We start from the raw sequence: 18475 nt of genomic DNA on the forward strand, positions 1-18475 counted from the left end.
CTCAAAAACAGGCATTACATAAAGCTGCTCTCCTGTACAACATCACCGGTGCTTTGTCTGCCTACCAGACAGATTGCATTCAGATGACCAATATCATAACTACAGAATGAAAAATTGAGTTATTTTTTAATTTTTATTATTATTTAATTAGATGTATAGTCTGCTCACCCCATGAGCAGGCCCAGAGCAGATTACAACCACATTTCACAGAGAAACACATGGTAACATAAAATATAAAAAACTTACATACATTTTGTTAAACAGCAGTGTACATATTGCACAACCCTCCAACATCAACAAACCCACGGGGCAGGGTGGCCAGTTGACAAATAAGCAGCAAAAAAACAAGGGGGCATATGCCCCCCTCTGGTAGGAGGCTGGTTAGGTGGTTCGCCCGCCTCAACCACCATATACCTGGTGGAACATCTCTGTTTTACAGTCCTGCCGGAACAATAACAAATCCTGCTGGGCTTGCGTCTCCACAAACAGAGACTTCCACCAGGTTGGTGCCTGGGCCGAAAAAGCCCTGGTCCTAGTTGAGGTGAGGCGAGGCAAACCTCCCTGGGTCCAGGAAGCCAGGCTCTTGTCTGTACCTGGTGCCTTATTTTGGTGAAAAGGAACTACTGTGATTTATGCAATCTATTAAAAATTAACAATGTTTGCCAAATGGTTCCATCACCACTGCCCACTGTTTATACTGGGTAACTCTTTAAACAAAGCTGCATCTCTTTCTACTTATCCCATGGTTATATTCCAGAACAGTTTATATCAGTGATCCCCCCCGTTGTGCCTCTGGGTACCACAGAACCTGCGTTTCCCTGTACCCGCTTGTTTCTTGAATTTTAGAGATGAAATCTAAAGGATCATGAATGGAGGGGGGGAGGGAAAGCCTGGCGAGCGTCAGCCCTTCCAGCTGACAGACTAGCTAACCACTGAGCTCATCTCAGACAAGTGTGTCACAGTCACGAGCCCTCAGCGTAGACATAAACACAGACTTTCTTATGTCTCTGGGCTTGTCAACATCCCTCCCTATCTTTAGAAACAGAAACACATTAGCATCTCTTCCCCAAAGGAAACAGCTGATTCTGGCCCCATGGTAGCCATTTTGTGATTGGCCCTGCCCTCCCCCGACTGTGGTCATTTTGAGTCGGTGACATTTTAAAAACAGTCAAGGCAAGCGAGGTACTTCCATGCTCTCCTGTGGCTTCTTTTCCCTGGCCTCTGCCTGCCTACGTTAATAACAGTGCAATCCTAAGCAAAGTTACTCCAGTCTAAGCCCATTGATTTCAATGGGCTTAGACTGGTGTAACTCTACTTAGGATTGCACTGTAAGCTCTAAACAGAAAACAATGCCTTGAAACAAACTGATGCACATCGGGTGAGGCTACAGCCTCTGTGCCTCACAGCCTGTTCCTCTGCCTGATTTCACACCTGCTGAGACCAGTAAGATTCTGCTTTTGCCCTGGAACAGCCAATGAGGAAGCTGAGAGTGAGAAAGAAAGCAGCTGAAATTTATGACTGATACTTCAGTGCATTTAAAGGGATTCATTCCAAGCTGGGGACTGGGTACCTTCCATCTACCATCTCCTCTAACTTCTTCCACTGTCTCTCTACCCTTGTTAAAAATGTCCACATTCTCTAATTACACATTCAGAACAATGTATACAAAATAAAACAGTGAGAATTGGCTTAGCAGCAATGTTCCCTCTAAGCTTTGCAGTGTTGTGAGCTAAAAATCTACTTTGTGAGCCGAAACAACAACTTTCATTAAAGTTTTGAGTGTGCCTCCTTTTTTAAAAAAATTGCAATCAAATTATTTTTATTACAATCAAAACAATTTAACAATAAAAGCCATTAGGTGAAAGGGCCACAAAAATCAGAGTATACTTCTGTATAAAAATGGATATGCCCATGCTGATTACAAAGGGGTAGTTGTATTAGTCTGTTGCTACAAAATAAAGCAGACATGCAATGGCACCTTAAAAGACTAGCACATTTATTTCAAGATGAGCTTTTGTGAGTCAGTGCTTACTTCTTCAGCCTCCTTCTGCACCAAGGCCAAGTTAAATGGTGGCGGCTGAGACGCCACCTCCTCTCCTCAGCTCTCTGGGGCTGAGGGGATCCTAGCGATTTCAGGCTGCATAGGTCAGGCCAGACCCGATCACTCAGCTCTGCTCTGTTCCCCAGCTAGAGATCCAGCAGTGGCTGGAGGCGCTCTCTGGCACCACTCTGGGGGCCAAACCAGCCACAGCCAGGAAGGGAGAAGTGGGATGAGGCTCCATCCCTATAGGGCCCACCTGCAGATGCTGGCTAAGTGAGAGGGCGGGGCCACCTGAGGGTAGTATCTGTGAGCTACATCTGAGAAGCTGTGAGCGGAGGAGTCAGAATCTGTGAGCGACTGCTCACGTGCTCACATTAGCGGGAGCACTGCTTAGCTGAAACGCTAACTGCAGAGCTTCGGTGCAATCAAGTTAGGCCAAATCAATGGGATTTAACAACAACAACAACATTCAATTTATATACCACCCTTCAGGCTGAACACCCACTCAGAGTGGTTTACAAAGTATGCCATTATTATCCCAATAACAACAATCACCCTGTAAGGTGGGTGGGGCTGAGAGAGCTCCTAGAAGCTGTGACTAAGGGCACCCAGCTTACTTTAAGCAAACAACGACATTTAAACTCCATGAATTTAAATACAGTGACACAGAATGTTGTCGAGATTGTATCTTTTTGTGCTTTCTTATCACAGAAGTTGGGATTACTTTCCTGAGATCACATTTTTCTTGCAGGACTTTTGCACACAGCTACATCTGTACAATCAGACACAAAAACCTCATTCACATTAACTTTTAAGTATACACGTTTGATAGATGAGATCATTTTCCCCCCGGTAAACATGCAAAGAAAAGTTGATATATTCTCACTGTAATTAGACACCCATCGACACAGAAAACTGTTTTGGTGTCTTTGAATTGTAATCTCCCTGTGAAATATCAATTATACCTGACAGGCTGAGAGTGCTAGATTCCAGTTTCAATTACTCTGCCAGTATCCGTCATATCAAAGGAAAGCAAAACTTATTTGCTCTAAAGTGAAAAACACACACACACACCATTTAGCCCTAAAAGTGCATCTTTAAAAGTGGTAAGGAACACTCATCCAAATGTTACTTTTATTGCACACAGATGGGCACTCTGAAGTTTGTGAATTGTGGGCAGCAGGAAAAAGCTGCAAAAAATTAAAACAGTGGAAGAAGATTTCTTATGAAGTTATGAGTGGTGTATCCTGCCGCTGCCGCTTATAGTTAACTCTTTTCATACCAAGGGGCACAACTTCAAAAATATTCTTACTTTTGAGGTATAATTACTTTCGAGAGAATTGAAACCAGTCCACAAGGAATGCAAATGGGAGGGACGGGTGTTATTTTTATTGCTTTGGTGTTTTCACCAAAAACTCTGGGCCAAAAAGAGCGGGGGGGGGGGGGGTAGAGAGGACTGCATCTTTTCCACTGTCTTATTCCCTTGGGTGGTTGGGGCAACAGTCCATCCCCCCTCCCCCAGGGTTGAATGTAACACAATGCTATCATTCAAATCATAGCCATATTACAAAGTCAATAATTTTCAATATTTATCTGATGTATAGCACAATCAGTCTCAACTGTTCAAAGGGCGGATACACAATAATAAATTAAATACATTATCTTAGAGTAGTGAATCAGCATAATAAAGGATGGTTTAGCAGGTTTTAGCTGGGTACCCTGATGAGTATTCCTCACTGCCCTGCTTTCTTTCCATAACATACCATGCTCAGAATCACTGAATATAGATTTGTTTTGCCTCAAGAGACCCTTCTTTGCAAATTACACAATGGTGGGCCATGGGGATTCCCATAAAGAGAAAGTAGACCATGCAAGACTGAAATCAGCCCCCCCCCACTCCGATCTATACAACTTGTTGAGGTGGTTGGTGAAGCAGAAGCACTGATTCACCAAGTTGCACTAGCATAACGTATAGAGCAGCCATTGCTGTGGCATACTTAAGACAAAAAGGGGAAATGAAAGGCCCAGGGCTTTTTTTTCTGGGAAAAGAGGTGGTGGAACTCAAGACTGCACAATGACGTCACTTTGGGTCAGCTGGAACAAGGGGGAAGTTTTTAAAAGTTTAAATCACCCTCGGCGAAAATGGTCACATGGCCGGTGGCCCCGCCCCCTGATCTCTAGAGAGAGGGGAGTTTAGATTGCAATCTAAGCCCCCCTCTGTCTGGAGATCAGGGGGCGGGGCCACCGGCCATGTGACCATTTTCAAGAGGTGCCGGAACTCCGTTCCACCACGTTCCTGCTGAAAAAAAGCCCTGAAAAGGCCAAAAAATCAAGAGACTGTATGAATTCTTAGCTGACTGCCATCGAATGACTCTTAAAAGGCATCTTTGGTCACTTTCCTTTAGTACTTGATATTATGGCTGTTTCTTGTATTTACAGTTTTTGTTTGTCCCAGGAAACGTTTGTACGACATACAACCCTAGCAAAAGGCCTCGTCTTAACCTAATTATGTAAATGCTACCTCATCTTCCATTTTATAATGAAAATATTTGCAGATTCAGATAAACTAGAAACATTATGCTTGCATTCAGGAACCACTTTCCTTTTTCCGTTTTTGTTCCCTCTGCCCAAACCTACTGCTTGAAAACTAAAATATTTTGAATACTTCTGGATCATCATACAAGGTGATGTTCTTCTGGCCAGCATGGCTACTTGGTGCAGATTGGTACAGGTTCATTGTGAACACGTGCTTAACGTAACAGAGGAACATGTTTGGGCCTGAAAATCGTTAGTCAGTCAGTTTCCATCTTATACAGCTGCTGTTCAGTGGTAGGACATATGCTTTGCACGCAGAAGGTCTTACATTCAAGGCCTACATCTCAACTTAGAGCTAGCAGAGATGTGGAGAGAGCGCCTTCTGAGAGCCCGGAGAGCCACAGCCTGTCAGAGTAGTCAACGCTATGCATCTGCAAAACAGCATAACATTGTTTGGTACCTTGATCCAGATAGTCTGATTAAGCTGGGCAACTGTAGTCTTACCAATGTATTGTCAAATCAGTCAGTCCCCAATCCTGTCACTGTGGAGGAACACAGCTCAGTTAGCTTAAGAATTGGCAAAGCCATGTGCGTAACCTATTTAAGAACACTTTAAAAAGGATGAACAGTTGTTTTTTTAAAAAAAAATCCTATTAGAAGTGTTAAGGGGAGGGGGGAATAGATGATGGCAAGCAGGATATAAGATGTGTGTTAACATGAGCCCAAGATTGTCAAGATGTATAAACAGGACAGAAAGCAGGTTTCTGAAAAGCCCTTATAATCCTCCAGTGCTAAGTAAAAAGAGAATGGTGAAGGACACTTCGGCAAAGTCAGGTTCTCACACTGTGCAAGCCTGTTATTGGTCCGAATTATTCACTCTTATTTAACTGCACTGAAAGTCTTTCATCTCTACGCTATACAATAATAGTTTCCATATGACCGGTGGCTTAGCTATAAATAAGATCAAAAGCAAAGAAAGGATTTCATAGTAATGGGGGTGGTGTGGTGGTGGAAGTCAGTATGAGAAGCATTAAATCAAGGAAAAATAGCAAAGTTTTAACAGTTTTCTTTTAATACAGAGAAGGACACAGAGTAATAAGCAGCTTTCCAAACAGCTTATGAAAAGGCATTCTGCGAGTGGCAGTCATATGCAAAATCCATTTAAACGTAACCCAAAGTGGCAAAGCAGAAGTTCGGCCTGGGGGGGGGGGCGGGCGGGCGGGGAGAGAACATGCCACGTCTTAAGTAGAGGCAGAAATCAGCTACAGTAAAAAGAAAAAAGATTTTTCATGTTTGTGCACAGTGTAATGGGAAGGCTGCATGGCAGAGCTCCATATATTTCTCTATACTCTTTCTGTTCTATTTTAAGGGGAGGTGGTCTTGGATAATTCAGTATACATATTAGGGACTCACAACATTGCTAAACTCAAGCCCATGATCTCCAAGCAAAAGGATGTTTTATTTGGCGTTACACATCAACTCGCTGGGAAGAGCCAACTTCCCAAATGCGTTTTCTTCTGGAGATGCAAAAATAACAATACTAAACACCATTCCCTACTGGACAAACAGATGTTAACAATCCAAGGTTTCGAAGGAAAGAGATGCATTTAATTTGTGCCTAGAAGACAGCTGATACGTACAATCTTCTGCTTGTTTTAATACATTTGAGGAGAGGTTTTGCCCTTTGGGGTGCTGCCTTACGGGTAACGTTTATTCCTGCCTACTGCTAACACTCCTCTCCTCTTCTCCACAACTGCCTTAATTGGCTAGTCTGGCACTATGAATTTAAAACACAATACGACTGTATTGCGAAACAACGGCAGTGCTTTAAAAGTGAAGCAAGCTACCATGGGGAGCAGCGAACTGCCACTGCCAACAAAATAAAGTCAACAATGATTTCCTTCCTACGGAGATGATTATTCATCTTACTTACTGGCTGAATTCAGAGATGTTCACAATCCAAAAGCTACAGGATTAGCAATATTAGCATTTAGCTGTAAGTAATGGCCCGTCAGTGAAACCCACAGAGTAAAATAAACAATGGTATGGTTAGGTTTGACACTTAAGCAAGAGAAAATATCTTTCAAGAGACTCTTGCAGCTTAGTTTATCTGTCCTCCATGCTTCCCCACTTGTTCCCAAACACCTGTTGAATAGTGACCTCAACTCCACACCTCAAGATTCAGACGTTTTAGAAAACAGCTTTTTAAACAAAAGCCAGCTGTTTCTCATCTAGGCTACAGGGGAAGAGAAATTAGGGCAGTGCTGCAGGAATGTTATCCAGAGACTTATTCTCCAATAACTTTCACACACCCAGCTGCACAATAGAGCCATCCATGTGTAGAAAAGCAGGGAACGCAAACTAATGCTAAATTAAAACTGAAGAAACCGAATACTACTATTTGAACAATACACCTAATTAGCTAGTTTCAAGAGAATGAAGTCACTGTATTAAGGTTATTTTGAAAAATGTGTCATTTTATATAATGGCTGGATAAAAGTTTCTTTGTGCTAAACATCAACACAAGAGTTCAAAAATATATTTCATGGATCGTATAATTATACAGAATTAGTAATACTTACTAACTAATCTAAGTAGGCCTCAGACATGATATAAAATGATATCCAGCAATGTCTCTTTAAAACATTCATTGCAGTAAGGTGCTTTGTTCTTTGTGAGGAAAAAACTTTTAAAAACCTCTGATAACACTATACAGGACATTAAAGAGCATTTTTCTCTTTCCCCATAAGATACTGGTTGGATCCAATGACACTCTTCTGCTAAGTCAAAAGTCTTTAATCAGTGAAAAGTTTAATTCCCTAATGAAGGAACACTTCTCAATTAGTAGATACCACCCAAACATTTAACATAGTTCCAAATCGTATTGCTCTTTTGATTTTCATTTAAGTGCTATAATGTAACTGGTTTATAAAATGCTACTTTATTTCATAAGGGCCCAAAATCCCATGAATTGATTTAATTTGGATTTGAAGACAGCAGCGTCCCCCAAACAAGATACAGCTTTGCTTGTGTTGCTTATGGTCCACACAACATGCCCATGAAAGAGATGTACCTCTTTTATGATTCTAAGGGAGAAGTTGTTTTAAAAATGCTTCCAACCTTTGTATAATGGTTTGGATCCTGCAGTAAATCCATGCTAACAGAATGAATTTCTATCAGATGAACGAGACTTCCTTGCTCCCCTGCTTCTGCTGCAGCCCTCGGTGCCCTCCTGAAATGCTGCTCCTACAAGATCCCCAAAAGGCCTCATGTACCACAAACAACTTTAGAAAACAACTAAGCACAACATCTTAAAGGGGGGCAGCTCTGACAGCTCAGGATCCTTCATAGTCAAAGTTGGTCTATCTCTGACTCGCAGACACTTTGGGGAAAAGATATACTTTTTGTCCTGCTTTAAGGCTTCCCAAAATTATCTGTTTGCCTGCTACTGGAAACAAATTGTTTCTGATCTAATAAGGCAATATTTTTGTTCTTATTTTCAACGGGGACAATTTCTAGACTCCTAGCTAATCTGTTCAGTTAGCCTAGGGGGTTATATTGGATCCATCGTTGTTTGAGAAGCAAGTTATCGCAGCTGCAAATGATGTATTCTTAAGTTTCATTTAACCCGGAAGATGGCCCCCCACCTTGATGTGACTGATGTGACCATGAGGAGCCATGCTACGGTTATATTGTGGCTAGATTATCAGAATACATTCTACATGGGCTTGTCCTTGCAGACAGATCAGAAACTCCAATTTGTACTGAATGCCACAGCCCAGTTATCATTGGATACTAGGTACCACATGCATGTCACATCTGTTCTGCAGATACTCCATTGGTTACTGTTCATGGTCCAATCCAAAGTTGGGTGGTCACCTACCAAACCCTTAATGGTCTTGGGCCCATATACCTGCAGGGCCACCTTTCCTGCCTACCCTCTGCCAGGACAGCTTTGCTCCCCTGAACAAAACCTTCTGCAATAGGCAAGATCAACAACTGCCCATTCATGTGCATTCTCTGTGGTAGCTCCCACCTAGTGGAACCGTCTGCTTCAAGAGGTCAGGGAGGCTCTCCCATGCCTGTCATTTCACAAAAGGTGCAAAACTGAAATGTTCAAGAGGGCAATTTTAGAAAGGGATTAGAAATGTCGTATAATGGAACTGCTCTGTAATCCTAGACAGTTTTTGTTTTCGTTGTTTTCCAGTTCTGAAATCCTAGTGTTACTGCTCTGTTTATCTGAATTATGTTTTATATTTTGAGAAAAGCAGACTATAGATGAAATAAACAAATACACACATAAATAAATATTTAGCGCAAAGGGGAAGGAAGAATCCATGTTCTTGAAAGCACAGCAGCTGTAAATTAGCTACAGGAGAACTGAGTTTCTAACACCAAATCAGCTGTTATTTTTTTCTCATCAGATCAAGCACTGTTGTATGCAGGGCTTTTTTCAGCTGGAAGGCAGTGGAATGGAGTTCTGGAACCTCTTGAAAATGGTCACATGGGTGGTGGCCCCGCCCCCTGATCTCCAGACAGAGGGGAGTTTAGATTGACCTCCGCGCCACTCAGTGGCGTGGAGGGCAATCTAAACTCCCCTCTGTCTGGAGATCAGGGGGTGGGGCCACCAGCCATGTGACCATTTTCTCCGAGGGCAACCCACTGAGTTCCACCACCTCTTTTCCCAGAAAAAAAGCTCTGGTTGTATGAATATGAATGGCGTTGGCTGGCAATCACTTGGGTAGTTCTTTGAGTGGCAAGGGAGGGAAATATGAATTAAAGGAATGTGAAAATAAGAATAAGTCATCATCGAACAAGCTCTTTGAAATCTACCGCTAAAATCCAAAGATTTTCAATAGATGATGGGTAGCCATATCTATATTATTATTATTATAGATTATGCCATTATATATTTGTATTGTTTTATTGTATGCTATTTATTATACATTTTATTATCGTTGTACCCTGCCCTGAGCCTTCTTGTGGAGAGGGCAAGCTAAAAGTCAACGAAACGAAACGAAACCAAACTATTACTAAACCGGCAGTGCAAAGGCACTTCACAGAACTTCATAAGCAACAAACAAAGCAAAATTCAGAACCCTGGCTCTGAACAAATTTAAATTAAAGATCATAGTGTAGGGAAAACGGGAAAGGAGGAAAAGAAATTGGGTAATGGGGGATGATTTTGAGAAAAAACAGTTACATATCCATTGGTCTGATTACAGCTGAGGTTACAACTGAAGTGAGAATTAACAGTACTAGGCCACAGGCTTCATGGGAAAGGAGAAATTTAAAGAGGGATAATGAAGGCAGACAGAAAAAGCAAGGCCATTACTATTATAATCTGTTATAGTTCTTGCTATTGGGCAGTGGCATTCCTAATGGGTCTGTGCTGGTTATTTGATAAGGAAAACCTTCTGGAAACTAACTTAGCACTCTGGACGAAATCTCAAATTACTTTTAGCTTTCCGAAAGAAAGGGTACCGATTTGACAAAGGAAGGTGTACACTGGGCAAAGAAACTCCCACCAGCACATTTTGAACAAGTTTCCGGACCATATCTCCCACTGCTACTTTATTTACTGCAGCTGGCCAAAGTTTTATAGCCTGTTTCATGTATTAAAATTCAAATGTGGAAAACATTACCAGTGTCCTTCTTGATTTTTTTTTTTTAAATTTCCCCCTTCAACTTCCTTTTCAGTGTGGAATGTATCAACTGGTCAAAGGCGAACTTAAAGACTGACTCTACTCAAAAACTATTTCCTTTGTTCTTGTGTTTTTACTTCAAAATTCAGACCAGTTTTCCAAAAAGAAAATAGTGGACCTGATGGTCTCTCACAGTTTCAGACAGTGAATTACGTTGCCTAGGAACGACCACAAACTGGTTCTTCATCAAGGAAAGCACAGGGAGAGAAGAACAGTGACATTTGTGAAATCTTCACAATTCTTTAGAGGGGGGTGGTAGAGGATCCCCCCCCTTTTTCGCCACATTTCCCAAACTTGTCTCTCATTGGGTTGGTGGGGGGGGGGTTGTGTCTTAACTGTACTTTGTGCCTCAGGTTCATTTATTATTTCATGCGTTTCATATAAACAAACAGGAACTTGAGATCAATGGCAAAAGCAACAAAGTTTCATGCTTTATATACTGCATAATCAACATCTGATAATCAAAGCAAACACGTCTAGAAAGCAGAGGGTAAAAGCTGTTTTTTTGGTTTCAGAAAGCCAAAATCAGGGGTCAGATATTTCCATCAAGTCCTGTGTGCACAAGCAATATTTCTAGAAGCCCCCTCCGCTCCCAAGTCATTCCACAACTACATCTGGCATATAAGAGGGAAGCACATATTTATGGAACAACTCTCTCTGAAGTAATGCCCTGGGTCCATGTTGCATCAGTTTAACATATGCAAAGCACAGAAAGCTACCAAAGGGGGGGGGGGAACCCTTCTCTCCTTTGATTGAGAGCAGATATACAGGAATAGTTGCAAGTCACAAATCTGGCTTTTAATAGAGCCAGATTTCTTCATTAAAAACAGTATTGTTTAAACATGACACGGTATATGTTTGTGCATGGAATCACTTTGTGCAAACCCAGATCTTCAGATTTCTATATAACCCAGGGGTACATCTTACATCACCTGAGGGCAAGCTAGATTACAGTCCACAATTTCCTTTTGCAACTGCTGTGTAGAAACAACACAGTGCTGCCTGGTTCATGCTCATTTTATTGAAGAAATGGAGAAGCTGGATTCCACAAAAGCATCTTTCTACTGTCAGAGTCCAGCGGATAGACTATTCCAAGAGAACATTTCAGTTTTCTATTCTATAAATGCCTATGACTCACTTCTAGCCCTTTAATAATACACTGCTCAAAACAAAATTACTTTCAACATTCATTTTAAGAGGTGATCTCTGCAAAAAGGTCTTTCTTTTAAACAGTTCTTCTCGCAATAACAACCAAAACTCAGTGGAAATAACTGCTATAAATTTAATGCCTTTCATTGTGATATGAATTAGGAGGCATACAGCAACACTTATTTGTGACCATTAAACCTGAGCAAAGAGTATTTGGCTAGGAAAACTGGCCCATTTCCTTTCCTTTTTAAACAAAGAGACACATTTTTTTCTGAAGTGAGCACTGGTAGAGGCAGTCTGTTGCTGTGCTGTTCACCCATGATAATTCTTTACAGAAAGAGTTAGCCCTAATGTTTTCCAGCGTTGTCCCCTAAGTACAATAAATGCAGAGAAGCTATTCCACAACTCCATGCTGCCCCCCCCCTCTTTTGGTGTGCATCCTTTGGACATGAATTTCTGCCCAGAGCGATAGATCAAATTGGTCCCTACTGCAGGATCTTCTGGTCCGGCTTCCCATTTTGGCAACACTTCTTTTGAACTCTCTGAGCGCATATGTCAAACAAAACAGAACACATGCCAATTCTCTGGGACTGAATATGGGGCTAAAAGCAGAGAAGAATGTCAACTGCCCCAAAGGACCTCTTACGCCATCTCAGAGCTGTAGATTTTAAACAGTGCTGAATGCATGTATCCTGTTATTTACCACAGAACAATAAAATGAAAGGCTAATCCTGACAAGATATCCAGACCCCTCAGAACGTTATTCTGTGGAACTATCAGAAAGACAATGCCTTCCATCAGGGCTTTTTTTCTGGGGAAAGAGGTGGTGGAACTCAGTGGGTTGCCCTGGGAGAAAATGGTCACATGGCTGGTGGCCCCGCCCCCTGATCTCCAGACAGAGGGGAGTTGAGATTGCCCTCCGCTCAACTCCCCTCTGTCTGGAGACCAGGGGGCGGGGCCACCAGCCATGTGACCATTTTCAAGAGGTTCCGGAACTCCGTTCTCCCGCGTTCCTGCTGAAAAAAAGCCCTGCCTTCCATGTTACAAATGCCAGATTAAATTAAGAAAATAACCAAGACATGAAGATCTGTGGTAGCAGAGTTTATTCATAGGGTGCATTTTTCTGCCTCCTGGCTATCAGATTATTGCCTGGATCCTGTGAAAAATCTCTTCTGATGGAAGAGATTTCCATCAGTGGAGCAGGACTTCCTTGTCTCCCCTTCTCACTGCGGCCCCAAATACTTCCCTGACAGTGGAGCCCTCCAGGGACGCGGAGGCTTGGATGTCTTAAGTGTCGGCCGGGGGTTGGGGGGAATCAGTATAATTTTCATTAATAGAAATTTTCTGCTGGATCCAACACATGATCTCTGCTAAAGTTCAGGTCAAGAGTGGGCTGACTGATACAGAATATCAAAATAATTTATCCTATGTTAATAGCTCCTAAGTAAGGTAATGGGGAATGTTCTATAATTTACTCTTGGTACAGTATTCTAAGCCTTAATGAATTATCTTATTATCTGACCCTTGTATCTTCAAATTAAGAAAGTTTTCTTCTTTATTACAAGTACAAATTATGAGCGCTTCTTTTTGAGGATTATACACAACTGCCCAAATTATAATAATTGAATCTAGCCTTTTGGGGCAAACAAAATTGAAATTTCCCGGGTTTTTTGTTTGTTATCTTTACTACTGAACAAAACCTTCAGACAGAGAAATATATGAATTACCTCTTTGATTTCCTATTCAATAACAGTTTTCCACCTGTAATTTTTTCAGCAGCAGACTTTGCAGTAGCAAATATTCAGAGAAAATTTATCTTACATGAAATTATTAATCATAAAGAGGTCCATAGTTTATAGTTTTGGATGAAATCTAAAGTCTGAGATTGGCATCTTTGTGAACTAACTGTTGTGTGATGTGTATTGGCTGAGAAATAAAACAGAATTTGAGAATAACAGAAATAATGTTACCTTATTTATCTAACATCCATTTTGTATCAGGCTAGAACTACAAGATGTGTAGTATCATCTTATTAAGTTCTACATGTGTTGATTATGATCGCCTTATCATTGTCATGTTTTAAGTAAGAGTGCTCTAACTTCCTTATAAACCTTTGAAAGGGCACCAATACATTCAATCCCAGATGGAATCAAACAAAATTGAGTACAAGCATGATACGGAAAATAATAACTTTAATAACAGCAACATGACATAAATTAGTTCTGATGTAGAAATGCACGAGTAAGAAGGATTTTGGGGATGGTGTTGGAGAAACCACCTGAAAGTACCAACTGAAGCAGAGTTACACCCTTCTAAGCCTACTGATACTCTTCTTTGAGTGGCACCGTTACGGTGCAATCTTACATAAACTTACTCTAGTCTAAGCCCATTGATTTCAGAGGGATCAGACTAGAGTTACTCTGCACACGACTGCACTATTTATTTCTAGCAATCTGCCTCTACAGCTGTGAACTATGGAGGAAAGAACTGATGCATGAACCCTGATCATAGATGCATGCAACCCTCATGCATGAACCTCCTACATCGTAGTATTTCTCCCCACTATTTCGTAAGCATGGTCTACGCATCTGAATTTGTACCAGAAAGCATCATGTTCTATGCCCCCAAAGAGGCTGCTTCGTTGACAAATATATTATGTCAATTCATTTGGAAGCCCCTAACTGGAAGCCCCTAGTTCAAATCACTGCTCACCTATGAATTCAAGGGAAGAGTCCATAATCGTTCAACCGGAATCCCTCAGTCTGCAATACAGGAATACTAATGCTGATTTGCCCTACAAAGTTCTTCTATGTATTATGGTGATAAAAATAAAGAGCTCTGACTGCTCAGAAAAAAAACCTGTTACTAGATTTTGAAAATATTCTAAAAGAGTAAAAATCTGCATTGCTCCTTAAAATGGGGAGGGGAAGCTTGATTATCAAAGCAACTTGGAATCACAGAAGAAAACTATTAAGACTAAAATGGAAATTGTTTCATACATTAACTAGTTATTCTGTTTTAAGACTACTTGTTTTAAGATTACCTGTTCTGTTTTGAGCCTGCTATCTCTACAGTCACAAATGTATACAACACAAAAGCAATAAATGCCTTCGTAAAATTCAGAGAAGTAATTACTTTTTTTTAGCAGAGAATATATTATAAAAGCAACTTATTTTACTAACAGTATAAGCCTACTTCTGCCATAAATACAAAATAGTTTGCTTTAACTGTGCCCCAATTAAAAAGCTGGAAAAAACAAACAAGTCACAAATTCTAATTAGTTCGCTCTTGTTACTATTTTTTTTTAAAAGCAGTGTTTAATCTTTATAGCTTACCATTAACGAATGCCTATTGGCTGAAAGAAGGCCTGTCCCATATCCTGACCCAAGACCTCCCATGGCTCCATTATGAGAGGGTCCTATTAATCCATGCATGTCGCTATGACTACCGGGCATGGCTGTTGAAGGTCCCACTGCATGGTTTCGGAGAACATGAATAGCATCATCCAGTCGTTCCAAGCGGTCTTCAATTCGGCTTTGCTGTTTGTTTATGAAAAACAAATTAAGAGAAGTGTCAGCAAATGTGAAGGCCATGAATGTTTGAGACAAAACTCATAGAGACGAGGTATTGCACATTTTGTGTGCCTCTACTGCTAATGTGGAGGGGAGGAGGAGGTAATACCAAACACAGGTGAGGTATGTCTTAATTTGTATTTACATCTTGAACACAATTCAATCTAGTTTGTTTTCACCCTGCAGAAAACAGAAATAATGACACCAGCTCTCTAGGGAACACAAGGAAGTTCTGTTCACAAAAAGACAGCTTTCATTTTCATGGGCAAAACAGGTCCATTGACTCCTCATGAATATAGCCCTCTGGTTTTCAAGCATTTTGTATCACTTAGAAATATCGAATTGCCATGTTTTTTTTTAAAAACAGATATTTAAGTACATGTTGGTTGTAATCCAAAACTCATTTACACCCTAGTAGTCCCTATTAAAGTCCAGGGAAAGCAACAGTATGTTATACACGGAGGCCTTCAGCAAGCTTTGCCGAGGCCTGTTATTTCTACTCAATCGTAAGGAAAGAATGAGAAAGAATATCTTAGACTACTACTGCCTTGTTCTCTGCAGAGCATGTACCCACCAGCTTTCTGAGCATTAAACTCAAGTAAAACAGGTTTACTTCTCATAAACAAACCTTAGAGTCACACAGCTAGCATTACACAGAAAACACACACCCCAGTGATATTGTGCAATCCAGCCTTGTCAGCAGAACAAACAAACTCTTCTTGTTACCATTGTATATTCCCACGGTTTTAAGTTAGAAATAGCAGAGGTATTGGTTGTGAAGAAATGTCATGTCTGCTCCACTGAGTTACCTTGCATCAAAAAGGAATAAAAATGGGTACGGCAATAAAAATAAACTTTGAAAAATGGTATAACTTGAGGCAGCTATCTTTTCATTCTACAATGCCCCAAGAATGCTTTGAACATGACTGAGATTGTTCAGTTAGAGGGAATAGGCTGGTATTCACATAGTCCCTTCAAATATGTTGCAGTAAGAGGTCAAGGAATCTAGTGCAAATCATCTTACACATGGTTGTTGTGGATTGTCCGGGCTGCACAGCTGTGGTCTTGGCATTGTAGTTCCTGACGTTTCGCCAGCAGCTGTGGCTGGCATCTTCAGAGGTGTAGCACCAAAAGACAAAGATCTCTCAGTGCTACACCTCTGAAGATGCCAGCCACAGCTGCTGCCGAAACATCAGGAATTACAATGCCAAGACCACGGCTATACAGCCCGGACAATCCACAACAACCATCGTTCTCTGGCTGTGAAAGCCTTCGACAATACATCTTACACATGTCCATGCTCTGACTTTTTTTGTTCTTTTGAACTCCCCTAAGGTTCAAAGCATCCTTAGGTAATAGCTCAATGGTTCTTTCTTTGATTCTGATCTGCTGAAAGCCTTCATGTCATTTGACAAGACAGAAAATGCTCTGAATGTCCATGGTTCTTCCGTGACCTGTGAGGAAAAGAGATCAAGTCCATGCTCCTGTCACTAACATAAAAAAACCCTTCAAGAAATGTCTGAGATCTAAAATTTACATCGCTTCCCCTTTATGTCTGGTGATCACCTTGTGGAGAGATGGGTGTATTAGTCATCCCCACATGGTGGCATCTTTTTTAGGCTTGCTGGACAAGTGCAAGTAAAGGAGTTCAACAAAAATGGAAGCTACTCATGAAGTAGTCACACCATATGTTTCTCACTACCATACTCCACTGTATCAATGTACCATTAGCAAAAAAAAACATAACCCCTCCCCCAAAGTGATAGAAAAAGGTCATGAAAACTCACGTTGAGCTTGGTTGAGTAAATAACCACTAATTCTATGCATTATAATAATTATCAGACATTACCTCATGACAGAGGCATCATATCTTTAATTGGACGGGTGGTGTAGTCCATAAGTGAGTCAAACAAAAATCTCAGTGAAGATGACTGTGGTCATTCTTAAAGTCCTCAGAAATCATGTTTTCTTCTGCTGAGATGCGCGGGTTCTGTCCCATCTTTTGTGCAGCCCCAAAATTATGCTTATGAGACGATTTCATACTTCCCAGATTAACAGACCCACAAAGAAAACCATGTAAGGGTTTCCTAGCAATTTACCCATAATCTGTTTTTGGACAGCTTCTCACTTTATCCTTCCATTTAAATAAGTATAAAAAATATTTTAGGAGTGGGTCCCCATATTATGGAATTTGAAAATGATCAGAATGAGTATTTTTTTAAAAAAAACTAAGGATGTTTTAACATCTAACGAAAAGAAAACCTGTGTGAGAAAAGAGGGGTGGGGGGGAAAGTAGACAGCAAGCAAATACTGACATTGAGGAGGTCATCACCAGTCAAAAACATACCAAAGAGTGTAAGGGACCTTCATAATTGGGAGATGATGATGTTTGCCCTCCGTTTCTAGACCAAACAGCTGTGCCTGCTAATAGTAAAATGGGAGTTACCATCGGAACTATGCAAACAAAATGCCTTTTCAAACATTTTGGATAGCATCGTAGACATGTAAATGCCATTTCCCAGACAGATGTTGGGTGGCTTTATCGAGAACTTCCAAAACATACATTTCGCTCTCTCTCACTCACACACACTCAAACATACACATACAGGCACAGACCACAAGGGTCTCCAAGACTGTTAACATAGAAAGTTCCACTGCTCTAGCAATTGTCCCTAAGAAAGCCACATGAGAAAAGGAAGCATCACTGAATGAAGGAAAATAGCTTTTTAGGAAAGCGCTAGGGGAACTGCTAAATACCCCATAATTCTAGCCCTAACAGAAGACATAATCAGTCTTAATATCACTGCTATGGTCAGATGTAACGACAAACACTGGTTTGCTACTAAATGGAACCTTGAGGTGTTTCAGGCTTGCTCTTATGATCCTTGCCCCCTCTTCCCTTTCTTTTGCGTGGCATTTCTGAAGCAAACTATGGTTTGTGCTTTCTCTCAGACAACTGGACTTTTTAGTATTTTGCAACTACAGACTAACACAGTTAACTCCTCTCTCAGACAACAATTTATGGTTGGATATAAAAGCAGACTATGGAACTAACAGATGGTCTTGCTAAGCACAAGATGGGGAGTGGAGGGGATGGAGCTTCTTCAAGGCTCACTCACATCATGATAAACCATGGTTGGGCATTCCATCTGAACTTCGCCACTAAACCTACATTAGATTTATTTCAATCAAGTATTACTATCTTCACAAGACGTTTCGCTTTTTAAAATTGTATTCATTTTAATGGACCAATTGAAGGAAAGGTTCCTTGTGAACACTGCCAGTTCACATTTTTGTAGTTTGAGGTCATTTGTTCTCAAAATAAAGAACTACATACTGAAAAGCTAAGATTAAAAAGGATTACTTTTTAATCTGTTCAACCTAACCTTAAAAAAACCTCTTTGTAAAAGGGTGAAATACAAAAGAGCCAATGGTATAATGTATCGGTTTTCTAATGAAGTCACAGTGAACAC

At 40.8% G+C, this 18475-nt stretch overlaps 1 protein-coding gene across 9 annotated transcripts in view; it reads right to left on the bottom strand.

Moving 5' to 3' along the window:
* The window catches only part of TCF4 (transcription factor 4), a 389972-nt gene that overhangs the window by 25082 nt on the left and 346415 nt on the right, over positions 1-18475 (bottom strand). For all 9 annotated transcript variants that reach the window (XR_008597497.1, XM_054986184.1, XM_054986181.1 and 6 more), the window contains 2 exons: positions 17350-17426; positions 14766-14969 (listed from right to left, as the gene is read on the bottom strand). Coding sequence is in view for 8 of the 9 variants with exons in the window: in XM_054986184.1 (XP_054842159.1) it covers positions 14766-14969; positions 17350-17426 (281 nt within the window). In the remaining variant the exon portion in view is untranslated. The remainder of the gene's footprint in view (positions 1-14765; positions 14970-17349; positions 17427-18475) is intronic.

This window comes from Eublepharis macularius, chromosome 8 (genome assembly GCF_028583425.1).
Source record: "Eublepharis macularius isolate TG4126 chromosome 8, MPM_Emac_v1.0, whole genome shotgun sequence".
Taxonomy (NCBI): Eukaryota; Metazoa; Chordata; class Lepidosauria; order Squamata; family Eublepharidae; genus Eublepharis; species Eublepharis macularius.